The 23272-nt window shown below is 36.3% G+C and overlaps 1 protein-coding gene across 1 annotated transcript; it reads right to left on the bottom strand.

The window, feature by feature from the left end:
• Positions 1 to 253: 253 nt before the first annotated feature.
• LOC131933511 (uncharacterized) lies at positions 254 to 20352 on the bottom strand (the record flags this gene model as incomplete). The annotated part of the gene is made up of 3 exons (XM_059290257.1): positions 20263 to 20352; positions 6472 to 6585; positions 254 to 472 (listed from the first exon to the last, which is right to left on the bottom strand). Coding segments are annotated over exons 1-3 (362 nt in total), but the record flags the coding sequence as incomplete, so codon positions are not given.
• Between the last annotated feature and the right edge of the window lie 2920 nt (positions 20353 to 23272).

The raw sequence follows: 23272 nt of genomic DNA on the forward strand, positions 1-23272 counted from the left end.
CATCTTCGTGTGCAATTTTTTAAAATGATGTATGGGGGGGGGGGGCGGCGTAGTTAGCGAGTATCAAATTAAATACATAAATAAAAATATGGGAAAGCCTCATTAAATATTGTCGATTATTAAATTGTATTCAATTATAGCGCAGAAGAAGCAAGCCACATTAACATTATATTAACAAGGTAAGAAACTCAAAACTCACCGCAAACGAAAACCCCACCATCAAAATTTGTAATCAAACCAAAAGGGAACTAACTCCCAACTCACGTCATCAAAGTTGCTGAACCTGTCCTCGAAAGCGTAGAAGGTCTTGTAGCCGTTGTAGGATATTCCCAGGATGGACAGCAGTGAAGACTGGCTCGCTGTACGTCGGCTCTGACGACTGTAGTAGTTGGTGGTCAAGTTGCTGGACACACCAAGACTGTCTCCTGATCTGTCAATGTAGTCGCTCTCTTCTTGTCGCAGGCGTTGTGATCTGTGGGGAATTCATAGTCGGTTAGCCGTACCCAGATAATAGATATAATCGTATCACCGAGAGGAAATTTTAGCTATATAAGCTACTTAAAAGGGGGCGGTGTGGTTGTATGGTAGAGCTGATGACTGGTAACCCGAAAGTCTCGAGTTCGGATCCCGGGCTAGATTATGTAGGAAGTCACCGAGTCCATCCAGTTCTGATGGGTAGCTGACTCACGTAAGGGAAACTAAGGCGGTTGGGTATAGTGCTGGCCACGCTATCCCTCTGTATGACTAGGTCATTGAAATAGATGAACTCTACTTCTGCTCCATGTATTCAGAATTTCTTCCAGGCATCTCTTCCGCCCCCCCCCCCCGAATGAGATGGAATTTATATAGTAAACATATACTTTTACTAGTGTCCCCCCCCCCCCCCCCGGAAAATGTAGACCGCCAGCCCCCGAAAATATAAAGCGCACCCCCCCCCCCCCCCGCAGAGAAAAAAGTCTGGAAGAAACACTGCATGTATCTTATCCACAAACAAGATGGTGAGGCTACTTAATTAAGCTAATTAATTAATTAAGCTAACTATTACTTTTTTGTTCTGAAAAAAAAACAAACAAAAATTTAATGATCCGAAAATGACACTATTAATTTTAAAAAAAAATTAAGTTACAAAATAAGTTATGTTAACTATACATATCCTGAACAGCTATATAGACATTTGGCGCATACAATGAAGTCTATATTAAGACATGCTTAAAACATATTGAGAAGGAAGGACAACCTAAGTCTCGTGACACACATAACTGCCATTTCAAGCTTGATTTATATATATATATATATATATATATATATATATATATATATATATATATATATATATATATATATATATATATATATATATATATATATCAGTTTACCTATGTTTCAGTTGTTATGATCGGCTGGACACTCTACTGACCCAGGGGCACTATACTGAAATAAAAACTGTAGGCCTACTGACTCACTGTACCGAATCAGGGCACTATATATCAGGGCACTATATATCAGGGCACTATATTAGTTCCGTTTTATAGAAAACATTCTAGGCAACTACAAGACCAAATTTCCCCTAGATCCATGTTAACAATCAGCAGGTCATAGAAAGAAAAAACTCATTCGCAGGACTGGGCTGGGTAAACATGGGAAGTTTATTACAGAACGTATGCAATTTATTGCATCTAGCAGGAGGGACAACTCTACCCCCTTCTCCAAGGGACATAACTGTGTCAATATCGATCACGTAGGAGGGTTAGGGAGCTGATCTCTAGGGAAAAAGGGGGAGAGTAATCTAAAACTTTACTAGACTCCTGGTCAGGAGAAAAAAAATAATATTAACTAACAAATTCCATTTATCACGCTGTACGGAAGGTAGGGGGATCCATGAATTTTTGTGAGAATTTAAAAGCAATATTAACACTCAAAAAGTCGCACCCTGTTCGATAAGTTTAGAACCGCTATTGAGGAAATTATGAAGAGATGCGGTGTTGTATTACGTGGGGCAACATTTACTCAGGGTTTTTGGCGTTGATCAATCTTAATTATTTTCTATGACCGCTCTCAAGGGGAGGCAGCTCTAGCTAAGGGGAACAAACCCATAACTCATAGGCAGATAATGTTTAAAAGAAAATGTCTAGCATGTTGTACGCACGACCTACGAGCAACTTAAACCCATGCCCTAACCATGCGTCTATAAATAACTTTTACTGCTATTCTAATCATAACTTTAACCTTAATGTTAATACATAATGTAATCGATATCCTAACCTAACAAAATGCAACCATAATCTTTGTCGAATAATTTTAATATTAAAACCTAACCAACATCAACTTACCCATTCAATTGTAGACGACGAAGTATTTGATTATAAATTAAGTCTGAAAAATTACTTCCCGGCGTCCTTATTATTAACATTAACTACTAAACCAGGGGTCGGCAACCTGCGGCTCGCGAGCCGCATGCGGCTCTTTTAGTGTCCAGTTGCGGCTCTTCAGCTCCATGCACAAATATTAATAATTATTTTATTTTCAAAACTCATAAAAATATTAGTAATAAACGATATAACAATAGATATAAACAATAAACATTCACTATTATAGTAGAATATTTACTCCTTATGTCAATGTACTTCCTATAAAATTGTCCATTCCGAATTGAAACATTCAACTTCATAGTGGAAATCACAAAGAAACTAAACCAGCTAAGTGTAAAACTGAAAGGAAAACCCGGACTATGTCTTGCTTGAAGAAGTGGTTTGTTTAGAAAAAAAATACTTTTTTTATTTAATACATGATGAGCGATAAATTACTTAATTAAGAAAAATCTGAAAAAAAATATCGTTATGAAACCAATTCTACTATTCAATCACTTTAATATTGTTAACAAAATGAAGGATGTTTTAACTGAGAGATGTGAGCAATTCAAAACAATTGCAAGTACTCTGTCTTACGTAGTAGATCTTCTCAACACAAATTCAAATGAGATTTCATATATTCAAAGCTATTTATTTTAAATTAAATACATATATATATAATGATATTTGTTTAGGATTATATATATATATATATATATATATATATATATATATATATATATATATATATATATGTATATATATATATATATATATATATGTATATATATATGTATATATATATGTATATATATATATGTATATATATATGTATATATATATATATATATATATATATATATATATATATATATATATATATATATATATATATATATATATATATATATATGTATATATATATGTATATATATATATGTATATATATATATATATATATATATATATATATATATATATATATATATATATATATATATATATATATATATATAATCCTAAACAAATATACTATTGACATAAAAATGTTAGTGGCTCTTTAAAAACCGGGTAATATTATAAATTGTAAGTTTTGGCTCTTTCGTCTCAAAAGGTTGCCGACCCCTGTTAACTAAACTATTCTAGCCCTCAAATGATTTAATACATTCTAAGCCCACAAATGACTTGACCTACTCTAATCCTACAAATGACTTGACCTACTCTAAGCCCACAAATGACTTGACCTACTCTAAGCCCACAAATGACTTGACCTACTCTAATCCTACAAATGACTTGACCTACTCTAAGCCTACAAATGACTTGACCTACTCTAAGCCCACAAATGATTTAACCTACCCAAACCCAACACATGACTTGAGCCACTCCACGCCCCGGGCCAACCTTCAAGAGCTGCGTGATGCTGGATTTAGCAAGCAGCTGACAACTAAGGGCCCTAACCCAGCTTGCCACCATTTGACAAGGGCTAATTAAGGGTTAATTGGTGCATTATAGACACGTGATTTGAAACAGACCACAATGAATCTAACTCAAGTAGCTATCAACAGCACACATCGACTTATGAAGCTATCAACAGAATACATCAACTTATGAAGATAGCAACAGCACACATCAACTTATGAAGTTATCAACAACACGCATCAACATTTAAGGCTATCAACAGCACACACCAACGTATGAAGCTAGCAACAGCACACATCAACTTATGAAGCTATCAACAACACATATCAACTCATTAAGCTATAAACAACACTCATCAACATTTAAAGCTATCAACAACCATCAACTTATGAAGCTATCAACAACACACAACTCATAAAGCTATCAACAGCACACATCAACTCATGAAGCTATCAACAGAACACATCAACTTTTGAATCTATCAACAGCATACATCAACATTTAAAGCTATCAACAGCATTCATCAACTTATGAAGCTATCAACAACACACAACAACTTATGAAGCTATCAACAGCATACATCAACATTTAAAGCTATCAACAGCATACATCGACATTTAAAGCTATCAACAACACACATCACCATACTGACCACAACAAATTTCTACTGATCACAGCAAATATCACCACACTGACCACGACAACCACATTAAAAACTCCACTCCATATTTTACCCAAACCCATTTAACATACCTCAGGTTACAACTCAACCACCAACAAAACACAACCACCAATGTACACCAACAAAACACAACCACCAATGTACACCAACAAAACACAACCACAAATGTACATTAACAAAACACAACCACCAATATAGACCAACAAAACACAACCACCAATGTACACCAACAAAACACAACCACCAATGTACACCAACAAAACACAACCACCAATGTACACCAACAAAACACAACCACCAATGTACACCAACAAAACACAACCACCAATGTACACCAACAAAACACAACCACCAATGTACACCAACAAAACACAACCACCAAGTTACACCAACAAAACACAACCACCAAACTTCACCAACAAAACACAACCACCAATGTACACCAACAAAACACAACCACCAATGTACACCAATAAAACACAACCACCAAGTTACACCAACAAAACACAACCACCAATGTACACCAACAAAACACAACCACCAATCTACACCAACAAAACACAACCACCAAACTTCACCAACAAAACACAACCACCAATGTAGGCCCTACACCAAGAAAACACAACCACCAATGTACACCAACAAAACACAACCACCAATGTACACCAACAAAACACAACCACCAATGCACACCAACAAAACACAACCACCAAGTTACACCAACAAAACACAACCACCAATGTACACCAACAAAACACAACCACCAAGTTACACCAACAAAACACAACCACCAATCTAGACCAACAAAACACAACCACCAATGTACACCAACAAAACACAACCACCAATGTACACCAACAAAACACAACCACCAATGTACACCAACAAAACACAACCACCAATGTACAACAACAAAACACAACCACCAATGTACACCAACAAAACACAACCACCAATGTACACCAACAAAACACAACCACCAATGTACACCAACAAAACACAACCACCAATGTACAACAACAAAACACAACCACCAAGTTACACCAACAAAACACAACCACCAATGTACAACAACAAAACACAACCACCAAGTTACACCAACAAAACACAATCACCAATGTACATCAACAAAACACAACCACCAATCTACACCAACAAAACACAACCACCAAAAAAGACCCGGACACGTTTAGAGACGCTCCTTTCTCTACCCCTACTCTAAGATTATTAATTCTCCAGGAATCGCTGACCATCCATGCACAAGGTAACGTGTTCAATATTAGCCAGCCCTGGTTGATGGGGGCTGAGATAGTTATGTCCCCTACGTGATGTTTGGATGAAAGTTGTCTTCTCCTGTCTCGGTGCGTCGGTGTAAAAACTGTCTTTCATCACGACGCGTAGGCGGACATTTGTCTGAGTGCTTTATATGATAGTAATGATATAAATAAATTTAATACGTTTGGCTAAAGGCTTTATACTCAAGATTTATTTTTTGTCGTCTGCTTTATATAAGTAACGTGATGGTGGTGACTGAGTGCTTTATATTTGTGATATAAATTTGGTTAAATGTTTTATATTCACGATGTAATTTTTGTCCGATATCTTTATATTATTAACGTTATAGGGGTTGCTTAATGCTTTATATTTGTGATATAATATTGGTTTAATGCTTTATAAACAAAATAAATTACATAGGTCAGTTAAATACTTTACATTAACGAACTAAATTAGGCTAAATGCTTTATATTAACCACCTACATTTGGTTAAATACGTTATATTAATTAAAGAGCTGAATTTTCAGTTATTAGCGATTTTTTAATTCATTCGCAGCATTTTCCAGCTTGATCTTAGTAAATGCAACCGGTTTTAGAAAAAAGTTTTTTTTTTTTTTGTTTTAAGGAAGGTAAAACCTCAACAAAATAAACAATTATTACCCGTGAAAGTTTTAAAAAAAAATTGTTGTGTTTGGTAATAGGGGAGGTAAGCCTCAGCCAAATGAACGATCATTGCTAGTAGCGTACCTTTGTTGCTGGTACAGCCAGTATAGGACCATCCCAATGACGTTGGCAATGACGTAGAAGACACATGACCAGAGACTCATAGGTCGTTCCTCATCCGGTGGTTCCAAATCTTCTCTGAAATGGAAAACACCCACGTCTATTTTTGTTGTTGTAAATATTGATCTATATCTAAAACATTTGAAAATTATAACAAAAGAACAATTTACTTCGTGTTGAAAAGAGATTCAAAGACAAGGTTAATATATAGGCGCATGAGATCTTTAAGTAATACAAATACATAGGTGAGACTTGTGGTTGGAAGATAGAGTGCACGACTGCGAACCTGAAAGTGTCGAGTTCGAGTCCGGGCTGACTCACATTAGATTAAATTCTTTAATTTAATTTTCTAACAGTTAATTCTATTATTTCGTAGAAAACTGCTCAGAATTTTATCGTAGAGCTGTCCAAATAGGTGTTACTACTGTCTTTACTACCCAATTGCTTTTTATTAATGCTGTTTTTATGGTTTTTCAAAAGACCATTGTAAAAAAGGCCTCCGTGCCTACTATTGTTACCGTTATTGAATAAATTGAATTAAATACACACAAAAAAACTACAACAACATACATTATGTTTCTTTAATTATACACTTCTATTTAAAAAAACTATAAAGAAAAGCGTGGGTCTCTTTCTAAATATTATTAAAGGTATCCAAAGGATAATAAAGTGACTCACGTTTTTCTTTTTAGTTTTTTAAATGGTAGTTTGTCTTAATTTATTTTCTACATTTTAGTGCATTATTACATAAAAGCCAGTTATTAAAACGTTTTTTATGAATTTTTTAGATGAGTTTTGCTCTTTAATTATTATCAATATGTGAAAAGAAGAACAATTACTTTTCCATTTACGTTTCTTTTCGAAAAATATAAACTTACGTTTTATAATTTATACAGCGTTAATAACAAAGCAGACAACGTGAGATTACACAGACGTTCGTCAGATTACACAGATTACATAGATCTGGTGACAACAAAGGTTGAGTGATTGACACAATCAAACAATCCTAAATTCTCAGGATAAATAGATATCCTATATTCCATCAGACCGTACAGACACTGTTATAGAAATAATACAATCAATACGATGATTGGAATCAGTAACGGGACCCGGGATTATCAAAAGGTTAAACAAAACACAATGTAGCGTCAATGTGGGAAATATTTTATGATTTAAAGTTTCATCTAAGACTTAGGTAAGATTTAAAATTTTTTAAAAATTAGATAAAAAAATAAATCGAAACAATATTAATGTAATGAGAATGAAAATATATTTTTCAAAAAGTAAATGTTTGAAGATTCGTTTAATCGAACCACATTAATTGTAATTTGCCTAACAAAGTAAAAAAAAAAAAGTTAAGTACATTTTCGAGCTAGATTGTCAACGGGGCAGGTGAAATAGCGTTCACCTGTTTCTGTGACCTCGACATATGAAATGTTAGTGTGATGACACTATGCCCAGCCGCCTTTACTTTCCCTAACGTGAGTCAGGTACCAATAAGAGCTGGATGGACTCATGGATGACCTTATGACCTACGGATCTGAACTACAGGCTTTTGGGAAGCTCTCGTACGCTTTACGATCCGACCACTTCGTCAATTAATCGAGTTACACAAAAAATAATAGGACCGGTTAAAATAGTTTATGAATTACATCAATAATAGAATTGAATGATTAGTTGTTTTTTTTATTGACTCATTAAAGAACAATGCAATCGTTTTATTCACTCAACAAATTAATTCAGCAGCTGTAATTTCTAGTTATTTCGCCTTAATTAATTCGCGAAAACAAATCACTTATTAATAATAATTATGGTACATAATTATTTGCACGTGGTTATTTATAACAGCGTCCCACTTATTGAACGTTTATTAAATTATCAATATTTTAAAGTGTTCCCATGAAAACAAATTAAATCAATAACATTTTTCTAATTCGTTTCCCAAAAAATAAACAATGTTAAAAAAAGCAACATTTGGGGCAGAGATAATTTAGGTTAGGAATATTCGTTATTTTTTTTTCCCTCTTAGCTTTTCATCGCACAGTCAAAGAGTCACAGTCCAAAACGGAAAAGTAATAAAGAGACCATTGCTATCAAATTAAAAACGTTGATTAAAAATTATACTCATTTTTTAAACCGTTATTCAAAATGACATTTTGAATAAGCAGGTAATTTCAAATTAAATAAGTTCAAAAACTTTTAAAATGAAGATTTAAGTAGCTTATAAATATCCTTTGGCCAATCCAATTGATATTAATTTTGTGACAATTTTTTAATCAACATTTGATCAATTTTTTTCTAATGCGATTTTAATTGTCGTATTTTTAAATAATGTTATCAATATATAAAAAAATATTTTAAAAATATAAAATAAATAAAAAGGTTGTATTGAGTTGCATTTGTTTAAAAGAAAAGAGTTGAAATAAAGGTTGTGCAATATTGTTTTTGTTTACAAATGTGCATGTATTAATAAGGTAAACAGGCAAAGGCGTAGCGAAGGGGGGGGGGGGGCGAGGGGGTTACATTAGTCCGGGCGCCGACCCTAGGTAGCTCCTAAATGGGCTGCATTTTAGCTGTTTTACATTATAAATATAAAAAACTAAATAGGGAGGGGGGCGCCAAATTGAAAGTTTGACCCCCGGGTGCCGAGAAGGGACGCACCCCTCTGTGTATAGGTCATAACTGCAGGCAGTTCAAATAAACTAAAAGGTTGACTGGATTACAGTGAGAGGAGTTGACCTTGGCCACAAGACGAACAAGGGGGAGGGAGGGGAGATGAACTGGTCCTAGTGGCAGATGTGCTAGACTGATAGATGGTTAACAGTGTTTCTTTCAAACATTTTTTTCATGGGTGAGGGGGTCACTAAAATTTCCGGGGGATGGACACTGGTTGAAGTATTTTTGTCCATAAATTCTTTGACATTCGTTTTGGGAGGGGAGCGGTTGGCTTTGCTACAGAGAGGGGGAGAAGGCGGTGTCCCTCCTTCCGAAGAGATGTAGCTCTGATGGACGGAACTGCTATTGGGGAGGGTCATCAAATGTGCCTAGAGACAAGATTCCTGACACGTTAAACCAGTAACAAATATGTGAGATCTGGCAATATGAGATTAGCTGCATTATGTTCATAAGTCGTAGATAACAGGGTCTACACATTAGAGGGCGTACGCAATGGAGGGTGTACACATTGGGGGGGGGGGGGTGTAAGCATTGAAGGGTGTACGCTTAGGCCATGCTAGGTACCATACCGAACAGATTGAACTTATAAATGCCCTACGCTCATGGTAGGTACACAATCCGAGCTGGTGAAGGACTCTAGCCCCTGTTTCTATTGTAGATTCTCGAGTTGGTAATCTTCACGCCATGAGGCTTCGTGCTTTGCGAACTACTAATAAAACATAATTAATTACTACACACTAGCTATGAAGTTGCTACTGAATTTACGACAAGAGTTTTTTATCGAGTACTTTACAGCTAACAACTAATTGTCAATTAAATATATTAACTGAATTAAAATAGTAAAGGTAAAGAAATTAAACACACGTCGGAGATTTTTTTTTTTTAAAAACGACACAGATGGAAAAGTTAAAAAAAAAACTACACCAACGATAAATCTAAACCTTGTGCTGAGCTGACAAATTAAATATTGATTTTATGAGATCGATACAGAAAAACTAAGCTTGTACATTTTTTTTAAAATCTTAAGTCGAGCAGTTAGTTTCAAGTCAACGGTGGGGGATTTAAGTTAAAATAAAATAAAAATTGATCGGAAATCTGACAGACGGTTGAGCTATCTCAACAGCAGAACTGGAACATAGGAGATGGGAAAGAAGTGGGAAAAATTTTAAATAAGGAATTTAAATATGCCTATAGGGCTATTTGAATATGCAGTGTTCGTTTAATTATAGAATAAATATATCACTCTGCGCTAGATTATAAAAACGTTGCAGTAAGTGTGAAATTATCTGATCATTTTCTACGTTTCGACACATCCGTTTTAGCTTTATTGGAAGTTGTATTTTATTTTTATCGTTGATCGCGTAGATTAATCAGCTAGATATTTAAACAAAACACAAACCGTAACCTTGATTCCCGTATTAATCAGCTAGATAGTAAAGCAAATCTTCAAACATCCATCTTCTATATGTATATATATATATATATATATATATATATATATATATATATATATATATATATATATATATATATATATATATATATATATATATATAATTCTCCTATAAATCGTCCTTCACGAGTCAATTTTTTAATGCAAAATATTTTCAGTTGCAGCTCTAGTACTGTCGAACTCACAGATTATAAATTACTGAAAAGTAGAAAAAAAAAAAAGAAAAAAACTAAACAGCGGCGTATGCTACGCCGCGGGTAGGCTCGTAACCTTTATTTCCGTATCTCCACAGATAGACCCTTGACCACAACTCTAAACATATATTCACAAATACTTCACACTTGGCTAAACATTATATCCAACATTGACACAATCGTAACACCGCGTCTGGATGCGAGATTACCTATGTCAGCAAACGTCAAATAAACATTTGGGGGTAAATACGATCCAGAAACATATTCCAAAAAAAATTCATAAAAAACGTTTTAATAACAAGCTTTTATGTAATGATGCACTAAAAAGTAGAAAATAAATTATAGACTACTATTTAAATAACTATAAAGAAAAGCGTGGGTGTCTTCCTTAACATTAGTAAAGGTATCCAATAGATACTAAAGTGACCCACGCTTTTCTTTATAGTTATTTAAATAGTAGTCTATAATTTATTTTCTACTTTTTAGTGCATCATTACATAAAAGCTTGTTATTAAAACGTTTTTTATGAATTTTTTTTTTCAGTACTTTACATGTTTTATTTACAATAGAGTTACATGACTAAAAACCATTTCGCGCCTACTGAACATCACGTTCAGTAGGCGCTCAATGGTTTTTGAACGCAGCCATTACGTGATGGCGCAGCTATTGAAGGTGATGACGCGTGTGGTGTGGTTGGCTAGACATGCCTACTAATTCGGTCCAAATTTTCATTAATTCATAAAAAATTAATTAGGCATCCGATTAAGTCAAATTTAGTTTCAGATTGCATTGTCTTCATGTCTTGACCCACGTGCCAACTGTGAATCGTGTCGGTCAAGTAGAACTATCCGAATTTTCACTCCTGCGTTTCCGTCAAGACAGACTGACGAGGAAGTGAGTTAAATAAAAGCTTGTAAAAATACCAGTTTGTTTTTTGTTTCTCTTGCACCATTGACCCTTAGTCACTGATTACACTCTACATATATATATATATATATATATACTAGGCATACTGCCTAGCTTCGCTTAGGTTTTTAAATAACATTTGAGAATTTGAATACATAATTATTTAGCGATGGATTTGGTGTTGAGTGCTTTAATTTAAACAGTAATGCTAACTTTAGAAAAAAAATGTTTTAGTTTGTCATTTAAATACCGTTCGCAGAGAAATATCGGAAAGTACGCAATGTATAAGTAAAATGGAATTAGAACTACACAGCTTCCATGAACAGTACATCTCATAGTTTTTATTACATTGCCTTTTGAAATTTATTTATTTATTTAATTGGGATACGTAACTAAATTAACAACTTAATTTTGTACTAAAACAAATGCTATACTTCGTCATTTTCTGTTTCTGTTTAAAATAGTATACAATTATTTGAAAAATAATAATTTAAAAAACGTTACCTCCCTTGAAAACTGAACGTATGACGTATGTCTTTGTTTTTTTTTTACAAACAGTTGCTATGCTTATATAAGAAATTACGGTATATGAACATATTTAACAACTATAATGGCTGTTTCCGACGGGAATAAAGTTTTTTTGTTAGCCTCCAGGGTCGGTCTACGACGTCACATAATATTAAGGGGATCGTTCGTCAATTTATTTATATATATATATATCTCATATAAGGAGAATTTCACTCAAGATCATCTTTTAGCCCTCGTCGAGGGCTTTGAGTCTGACCAACAGTTTTTCCATACGGCCTAGTCATCTATAGTAGTGTATGCAAAAAATTAGCCAGATATACTGAGCTTAAGTACCATAAAGTCTGCGTTGAAATGACCCTCTGTTTTTCCCATAAAATACAAAGATTTTATAGGGAAATACAACTGGTCAGTTTTGACCGCTTTACAAAGTTTTCCCAGATATGCCGAGTTTTTTGTGACACCCCTAGGTGTTCTTCTACCACCTCACAAAATATCAAGGGGGTCGTCGGAGGAAATTTTTTTTCGTAATAGAGCTCATATAAAGAGAATTTCACTCGCGGTCACTTTTTAGCCCTCGTCGAGGGCTTTGAGTGTAACCGACAGTTTTCCCTAAAGGTCAAGCAATTGTCCTAGGAGCATGCAAAAAATTAGCCAGATATACTGAGTTTATGTACCCTAAAGTCTGCGTTGAAATGACCCTCTGTTTTTCCCATAAAATACAAAGATTATATAGGGAAATACAACTGGTCAGTTTTGACCCCTTTACGAAGTTTTCCCAGATATGCCGAGTTTTTTGTGACACCCCAAGGTGTTCTCCTACCACCTCACAAAATTTCAAGAGGGGTCGTCGGAGGAAATTTTTTTTCGTAATAGAGCTCATATAAAGAGAATTTCACTCGCGGTCACTTTTTAGCCCTCGTCGAGTGCTTTGAGTGTAACCGACAGTTTTCCCTAAAGGTCAAGCCATTTACCTATAAGCATGCCAAAACTGAGCCAGATGTAAAGAGGGTAAGTGCCATAAAATCCGTTTTGAAATGACCCTCTGTTTTCCCCATAAAATACAAAGATTATATAGGGAAATACGACTGGTCAGTTTTGACCCATTTCCCGATTTTTCCCGGACATGGCGAGTTTTTTGTGACACCCCAAGGCGTTCTCCTACCACCTCACAAAATATCAAGGGGGGTCGTCGGAGGAATTTTTTTTTCGTAATAGAGCTCATATAAAGAGAATTTCACTCGCGGTCACTTTTTAGCCCTCGTCGAGGGCTTTGAGTGTAACCGACAGATTTCCCTAAAGGTCAAGCCATTTACCTATAAGCATGCCAAAATTGAGCGAGATGTAAAGAGCGTAAGTGCCATAAAATCCGTTTTGAAATGACCCTCTGTTTTCCCCATAAAATACAAAGATTATATAGGGAAATACGACTGGTCAGTTTTGACCTATTTCCCGATTTTTCCCGGACATGGCGAGTTTTTTGTGACACCCCAAGGTGTTCTTCTACCACCTCACAAAATATCAAGGGGGGTCGTCGGAGGAAATTTTTTTTCGTAATAGAGCTCATATAAAGAGAATTTCACTCGCGGTCACTTTTTAGCCCTCGTCGAGGGCTTTGAGTGTAACCGACAGATTTCCCTAAAGGTCAAGCCATTTACCTATAAGCATGCCAAAACTTAGCCAGATGGAAAGAAGGTAAGTGCCCTAAAATCCGTTTTGAAATGACCCTCTGTTTTCCCCATAAAATACAAAGATTATATAGGGAAATACGACTGGTCAGTTTTGACCCCTTTACGAAGTTTTCCCAGATATGCCGAGTTTTTTGTGACACCCCCAGGCGTTCTCCTACCACCTCACAAAATATCAAGGGGGGTCGTCGGAGGAAATTTTTTTCCGTAATAGAGCTCATATAAAGAGAATTTCACTCGCGGTCACTTTTTAGCCCTCGTCGAGGGCTTTGAGTGAAACGGACATGTCTGCCCTACGGCCAAGCCATTTACCTATAAGCATGCCAAAACTTAGCCAGATGGAAAAAAGGTAAGTGCCCTAAAATCCGTTTTGAAATGACCCTCTGTTTTCCCCATAAAATACAAAGATTATATAGGGAAATACGACTGGTCAGTTTAGACCCCTTTACGAAGTTTTCCCAGATATGCCGAGTTTTTTTGACACCCCCAGGCGTTCTCCTACCACCTCACAAAATATCAAGGGGGGTCGTCGGAGGAAATTTTTTTCCGTAATAGAGCTCATATAAAGAGAATTTCACTCGCGGTCACTTTTTAGCCCTCGTCGAGGGCTTTGAGTGAAACGGACATGTCTGCCCTACGGCCAAGCCATTTACCTATAAGCATGCCAAAACTTAGCCAGATGGAAAGAAGGTAAGTGCCCTAAAATCCGTTTTGAAATGACCCTCTGTTTTCCCCATAAAATACAAAGATTATATAGGGAAATACGACTGGTCAGTTTTGACCCCTTTACGAAGTTTTCCCAGATATGCCGAGTTTTTTGTGACACCCCAAGGGGTTCTCCTACCACCTCACAAAATTTCAAGGGGGGTCGTCGGAGGAATTTTTTTTTCTTAATATAGCCCATATAAGGCGCCGGTCAGTCGAGGTCAGTTTTGACCCCCTCTCCGTAGACTTTTCGGCCAACCGTCACCGGCCCTCGTGTTCTATCGCCCCAAGGCACCATCGTGCCAAATTTGACGCGCCTGCGGCGCCGGGAAGTGCCCTATCGGGCACCCGACCACTTTGCTTTATATATATAGATATATATATACGAGAAAAATGGCCCGTTGAGGAAGGATACACCGGGCGCTAGGCTGATAGTGCTGTCTCTTTTCTCTAAACTAAAACCACCCCCCCCCACCCCCCACCCCCACACACCCCCACCCACCCCCCCACCCCCACACACACCACTCCCCACCCCCACACACACCACCCCCCCACCCACCCACACACCCCCCCACACCCCCCCCCCCCTAAAAAACATGTCTACCGTCCCATTCAACGAAATATAATTATTTACTTTTTCCAGTGTCCGCCCCCTCCCCGAAAATTCTACCCCCCGCCCCCGAAAATTTCAAGTACCCTCACCCCTCTCCGTGGAGGAAAAAGTCTGAAAGAAACACTGGTGTCGCGCATAGCCACTACGCGAAGAATTGCATTAAAGAAATTGCAAGAAAACCACTTTTTAGATTAGACACATTAATTAGGCGGTAATTTTATTATAGAGTATCGATGAGGAGAGTTGGGGAGAGGGGGGGGGGGGGGCTCAGACGTTCTTACGCGGGGGTGGGGCTTCGCCCCTACCCGAAGAATTGTATGAAAGAAACTTCACGCAAACCACTTAGATTAGACCAAATTAGACCAAATCAATGACGTCATATCAATGTGTGCACTATCCGGCTTGAGATTATTTTCTACTCTGTGCGCTAAATGTGTCGACGTCATACTTCGTTTTTCGAATTACTATGCATGTTTTTATTTTCCTTGTGTTTTCTCTAGAGCGTTCTTGTCAGACAGATAGATAGATAGAGAGACAGCGAAACTATTAGTATTAATATATATATATATATATATATATATATATATATATATATATATATATATATATATATATATATATATATATATATATATGTGTGTGTGTGTGTGTGTGTGTATGTATATATATATATATATGTGTATGTATATATATATATATATATATATATATATATATATATATATATATATATATATATATATATATATATATATATATATATGTATATATATATATAGGCCTATATATATATATATATATATATATATATATATATATATATATATATATATATATATATATATATATATATATATATATATATTCTTAGGGAAAAGGTTGGCGTCTTTTTAAATATGTTTATTTTTGCTACTACCCGTGATGCCAAAAAAAATTTATTAATTAATTAAACAACAAAAACATGTTGACGCCACTAAAATCATACATCATAAGTGAATTCATTCAAAGAGCCGGACTTAACCAATTCCTCCTCCTACACATAAACCTAACCGTAACTACCCCATCTCCACCATCTTTGCCAGTCCAACTTTTGTGTTGCTCCGAACAATAAAAAACCTGGTGTTACCCTCCGCGTGTTGACACGTGTGTTGATCCAAGTTTACATTGTGCGATGTCCCGTCCATTATGCCCTGTCGCACGCTGATAACGGGAGGGTGAAATCAATCGCGTGTATATCCCCTGGAAAATCCCGTTAATGCTATAGCAGTGGTTCTTAAACTATATGGGGGGGGGGGGCTACTTAATACTATAGCAGTGGTTCTTAAACTACATAGGGGTACTTAATACTAGAGCAGTGGTTCTTAAACTACACAGGGGGTACTTAATACTATAGCAGTGGTTCTTAAACTACACACGGGGGTACTTAATACTTTAGCAGTGGTTCTTAAACTACACAGGGGGGTAATTAATAGTATAGCAGTGGTTCTTAAACTACATGGGGGGTACTTAATACTATAGCAGTGGTTCTTAAACTACATTATTATTATTTATTTTATTAGTCCTCTTTGCTCCTTATGGAGCATAGGGCCTCCACCATTTCCTTCCATTTCTTCCTATCCTCGGCTATTAATTTTGACATCTCCCAAGACATCCCTATTGGCTTCAGTTCTTCAAGAAGACTCCGCCTCCAGGTCTGTCTTGGGCGCCCTCTCTTCCGCTTTCCCTGGGGTTCCACTCAAGCGCTTGGCGTGTAACATTTGTGTGAGCCTTTCGCAGTGTGTGACCCACCCAGCGCCACTTCCTCCTTCTTATTTGCACACCTATAGGCTCATGCCTAGCTTTCCTCCATAGTTCCAAGTTCGGCACTTTGTCCTGCCATCTCAGTTTCAGTATCTGTCTAAGGCATCTATTCATGAAGGTCTGTATCTTTGCTGTGCTTGCCTTGGAGACTCTCCATGTCTCTGCTCCATACAGCAGAACTGCCTTGACATTAGAGTTAAATATCCTAATTTTTGTGGTAATGGAGATGGCCGAACTTTTCCATATGGGTCGCAGGACTGTGAAAGCGCAGCGGGCTCTATTAACTCTAGCGCGTATGTCCTCCTCTGTGCCTCCCGTTTTGCTGATCTTGCTGCCAAGGTAGACAAACTCTTGCACATCATTTACCTGTCTTCCGTCTATTGACACTGGAGCCTCCTGATTATTGTTAATTCTCATCATTTCCGTCTTTTCTTTGTTGATCTTGAGACCTACGCGCTGCGAGATGGCTCCTAATGCATCAACTTTTTCCTGCATGTCCTGTAGCCTGTGCGAGAGTAAGGCAAGATCATCTGCAAACTACATTGGGGGTACTTAATACTTTAGCAATGGTTCTTAAACTACTTAATACTATTGCAGTGGTTCTTAAACTACACAGGGTGGTACTCTAATAGAATGTTTGTCACAAGGGCGGGTGTCACCCAACCTTTTCCAAAAACTTTGTATTTTAGGTATGCCATCTCCCTTCTCCTATACTATATTAATTATTTTGCTGAATAAAACTTTGTTTCGACAGTAGATTTTTACATTTTTTTAAAATTTGGTGTCACTCTGTGCGGATCAGAGCTCCAGCCCTGAGCGGTTATTTGAAACCAGAAACATAACTGAATTTATTTAAAAATTAATTTTAGAAACTTCATAATTTTTTAAATATAATTTAAGTTATATTCTGGTAGAAATTGTTAGAGGTTCTTTTGTTAAGAGTCGTATTGTCGTGGACTCTTCTTGAATTGAAGTGTCCGTGTCGTTTTATAGAGAAACATAAAGTCGTGGGTCTTTTATCGGGAGCAAGTTCGCAAGGGGCATTTAAAAAACGGACTCTGTGTCAGAATCTTTTTGTTTAGGGCTCTTTTGACAAGGTCCGATTATAGGATCGAATTATAATGCCAAGGAAAGTTTTGTCTGTGGCATTTTGTCATTGCACCAAGATTTAACCACAAAGCACATTTTTATTCATTGGAGAAACTTTGTTATAAAACACCGAGAAATAACATGATTTAAATGGCATAATAATTCAAGAGTGCAAAATAAATAGCCGGCGACCGGACAAAGTGAAAATTTTAACTTGAGGCCCTATGTTCCACAATGATTAAAGACGATTGGGCCAAATAAGTCAAATGACAGAATTGATGATAACACTATAAAAGAAATATATTTTATAAGTAAGTAGGCATAAATAAGTTTTTTATTATATTTTTAAAGATTTTTTTTTAAACTGGTCGTCCCTAAATGACATTACACTCACATGGGACAAGGTGAAAAAGGGGTGGGGGGGGGGGGGAGGTGGAATTCTGACTTTTGTGACAATGTGTGACGACACGGAGAGGATGTAAGAAAGAGTGACGAGACGACAAATAATTTTATTTTAAAAAGTATTTTATGAAACTCATTTAGCAAAATGATTTAAAAAATTATCAATACACAGTTAATATTTTTGAAAAAAAATGTTACAAGACAGAAAAAACAATTGTAATAAAGGAACTGAAATGTGATGTCATTTTCAGGGGGGAGGTGGTGGTACGTTTTGTAACGATGGATATGAGGGAATTCATTAAATAAGAGTAAAATTACTCAAGATCGCCCCCCTAATAGAAGAGATGCTTTGCTTATTAGTTTGGTGAATTAAACTTAAGGCCTAGGCTTGCATGTGAGTTGAGTCTTAAAATAGAATGACCAGATCAATAATCTGTTTGCAAGTCAAGTTGGTATTATTTATTTGTGCCAGTGTTTGTTTAATAAAAGACATCGCGAGAAGGCTGATGTTATGAATGGTGTTTATTGACCAAGATCTATAACACATAAGGTTAGGTTATTTTTGGTTAGGTTATTTTGGTTAGGTTATTTTTGGTTAGGTTATTTTTGGTTAGGTTATTTTTGGTTAGGTTAAGGCTTTATGAAGATCGGGTAGATGTTCAGGTTTGTGATTGTTTTAAGGTTAGTGTTTACAGTTGGGTTAAAAACTATGTTTAGCGTATATGTTTAGTTTTCGGGCTTGTGATGTAGGACATTCCTGAGTCCACCCAGCTTTAACGGGTACCTGACTTACGTTGGAGAAAGTAAAGGCGGATGGGTATAGTACTGACCACACCATCCCTTCATATGCCGAGGTCAAGAAACATATAAACTCTACTTCACCTGCCCCAATGGATCGCTAGATCTAAAAAGAAATCTTTATAGGTTTAGGTATGTCTTAAACTTAGAGTAATATGCGTAATAATAATAAAGATAAAGTATATTTCTAAGGGTGACAATATACTATTGTAAGTAAAGAATATGCATAGCTAAGCATTATTATCACACGTTTTGAATAATTCATCTTAGGGGAGTAGGCATATAGTCCGACAATAACCACTTCAGATATCGGGTGCATTGGGCTATTAGTAGTATTGTAAGCTCCTGTTTAACATTACGCTTTGAGATTAAGATCAGTGCATTGGTATGTACGACTAGGGTTAGGGCTATGGTAGGACTAGGGTCAGGGCTATGGTAGGAATAGGGTTAGGGCTATGGTAGGACTAGGGTCAGGGCTATGGTAGGACTAGAGTTATATGGTAGGACTAGGGTCTATGGTAGGACTGGGTCAGGGCTATGGTAAGACTAGGGTCAGGGCTATTTTAGGAGTATTGGCTATAGTAGGAGTCAGGGCTATGGTAGGAGTCAGGGCTATGGTAGGACGAGGGTCAGGGCTATGGTAGGACTAGAGTCAGGGCTATGATAGGACTAGGGTTAGGGCTATGGTATGTAGGATTAGGGTTAGGACTTCGTTTAGGGATATGGTTACCGTTGAGATTAGCAAGTCGTATTTGTATTTAGTTAACTACAAGTAATCTAACGCCCCATTTTAAAGAAGATTCTATTACTAAGGCATTATCTGACACTGATATAGCACATACCCCAATTTGAGTTTAAATCAAAACGTCACATAACGATCTAGCGAAAAATAATAAATACACTTACAAAACAGGATCTGCCGTCGCCAAGCCCATACCACAACAGTACCGGGAGCATTCACAAAAAAAAAACTCGTACAAGTGTGTACACGGTGTACGACAACTAGTGTCCACATGTACACATCACACGTACACAACACATGCATGTGTTACTGTCCCCAATCCTCTCATTCTTCCCTCACAAGAAAAGACACCGGCAACAGCTCGCGGACAGATTTTGTAGTTAGTGTGACAAATAAAATAAAAAAAGTAGACCAAATATCTCAATGCTGAGTCTTCACTGAATCACTAGTCAGTTTGACATTGTACCGTGTTTACAATCTGATAACCTTTTTGTATTAGGCATACAGGTTAAAGGTGAAAGGTCACGGGGGGGAGGGGGTTGGCGTGGAACGGTGCGACGAGTCGAAAAATGCGCGGATCAATGAAGCGTGACGAATTACACGCAGTGGGATTTAAAGTTGCTGGTGTTATTATTCCGGTGGCGTAGGTAGTATATGGTGTGTGGGTGGGAGGAGGTGTGGTGGGGAGGGGTACAGCTCTTCTCCCGGACTCACAAAAATGAAAGATGCGTCACGTTAAATTACCGCCATGGGCTAGGGGCGCACTCGTTGTGATTTATGTCTGTAATTTTCAAAATATTTCAGTGTCTAAAAAAATAATAATTAATAATAACAAATCATTGCTCTCGCCCTCTCTTCAAACACAAACACACACACACACACACAGATTTGAGCCAGGGATCCGAACTCGATGATTTCGGGTTAGCATTCTGCTATCCTACAACGCAGTTCCATATATTGTTTAACAGCCCCCCCCCCCCCGACTAACTCCAGAGAACCCACTGTTTTATCCTCAAAATTGTTCTAAAGAATGTTTAACACTCATCTTTTACTAACCCCATAAGGCCACCTTTTATTCTTTATTCTCTACATCTGCTCTATCATAATTGTTCTCTATAATTGTTTTATATAATTGTTAAGCAGTCATAGAAACGGTGTCGAACACACCTGTAGGTTGATGGTAATCAGTGCAGCGAGACGGGCAGGTGGGAGCCGATAAAACAGGTTGTAACAGTTGGTGGCGTATGGTTGGATGTCGTTACAATTCAGTTACCTGGGAAAATGCTGTCTAAGGTAGCCACTTGTAGGCGTTATAGCGATATAAAATTCATATATATATATATATATATATATATATATATATATATGTATATATATATATATATATATATATATATATATTATATATATAATATATATATATATATATATATATATATATATATATATATATATATGTGTGTGTGTGTGTGTGTATGTGTGTGTGTGTGTGTTGTTTTCTCCATTCGAGAATGTATAGATATAAACAAAGAATGACCACATGTAAATTGTAGCATAATAAAACACTTTTCCATGAAATATGAAAAAATTAAAAGTGTGTTACTTTAATTAGTTTGTACTTGTGCGTTTTTCTGGTTGCGCATTTTCCGTTGCGCAATTTACCGACTGCGCATTTTTCCGGGAACCATTAGTTACATCACCATTTAAGTGTACCAGCTGGCAATTACACCTATTGCTGGTTATTAAGTACCAACAATGATGACAGAAAAAAAACTTCTATTCTGTCTTGACAAGGACTTTGAAAGTACAGGTTCTCCGTCGTCTTATTCGTTCGATTTTATTTTGTTTTTTTTATGAGTTTAACAAAAAAAAAATATATGGATGGCGTCCATTTAGGTTTTCTAATTCATGGGTTTTAATATTTTCAAAAACATTCTTTTAAATTAAGATAAAAAATTACAGCTATGGATATTACTTCATATTATGTTATAATGATATCAATGTGATCTTTTGTCTGACATGTAAACAAACTGTCTTAGCTATTTAGGGTAAGTTTAATTTAACTCATAAATATTTAAGCTAGAAGCTTTAGTAATCCGAGTTGTCGCGTTGTAAAAACACAATATGTTCCTTCGGGGGGGGGGGGGGGGGGGAATATGATTAAGTAATGTCATCAAATATTCTAATATGGTTTATATCTTGAACTTTTCTATGAAATTGTAAACGTGAATATGATTTCTTTTAAAAAAAAAATAGAATTGTAGACTACGTCTTGTTCTTTAACAATGCGCAGAAATTATGCAGCAAAAAGATTTGCCGGATGATTTTTAAATACCGATGTCCGATAATAGACTCTTCCATAAAATAGGTGTGTTGGGTTGTTAGTAGTGTTGTAATCTCGACTAATTTTATGGTTAGAAATTAGGGTTAGGCGTATAGTAGGACTAGGGTTGGGGTTAGGGATAGGGTTAGCATTGACATTAGCCAGCAATGTGTGTATTTCGTTAACTACCAGTAACCTAACACCCCTATTTTTAAAGAAGATTCTATATAAAAATTCTCCCAACCACTTGTATTTAATTTACACTCAAACAACCATTTATAATATAAATATCCTGGGCATCTTTCAAGACAAGCTTAACTAGTGAACGATAAATCAACCCACACTGGATCTTGCTTTAGACAAATGGAAACCATTTTATCACTTGATGGAGGAACAGGGGAGACAAATGTATAGCTGGTCACACAACGTTATTGATGTATGCAAATAGCTGAAGTTGATAATTAAATACTGGATAGGAAGTACTTTATGATAGCTTCAGATAACAGTTTACCAGCTTTACAATCAACGAGAGAAAAATATATTAGTTTTTCGTTTTATGCTTCGATGAATAAGCCGAAAAACAAGAGAGTGAACCCCCTTTGTTCGAGAGTTCGAGCTATTCGGTATACGAACCCAGCCCAACCCAAGAACGAATCAAGTATACGATTAATCCATAACTTACGATGTTTTTATTCTTAGTAATTCTACACAAAATTAGGGTAAAATACATCACGCTATTTTGTTTAAATTATCATGTGCACACGATTTGCTGACGTATTTCCCCGATAAAACAAATACCCTGCTTGCCACAGTCCCCTATCTTCATGTAAATCACCCCATCCCACAAAATT

This window comes from Physella acuta, unplaced genomic scaffold (genome assembly GCF_028476545.2).
Source record: "Physella acuta isolate Inbredline_101_S28 unplaced genomic scaffold, ASM2847654v3 ptg002534l, whole genome shotgun sequence".
Lineage (NCBI taxonomy): Eukaryota > Metazoa > Mollusca > Gastropoda > Physidae > Physella > Physella acuta.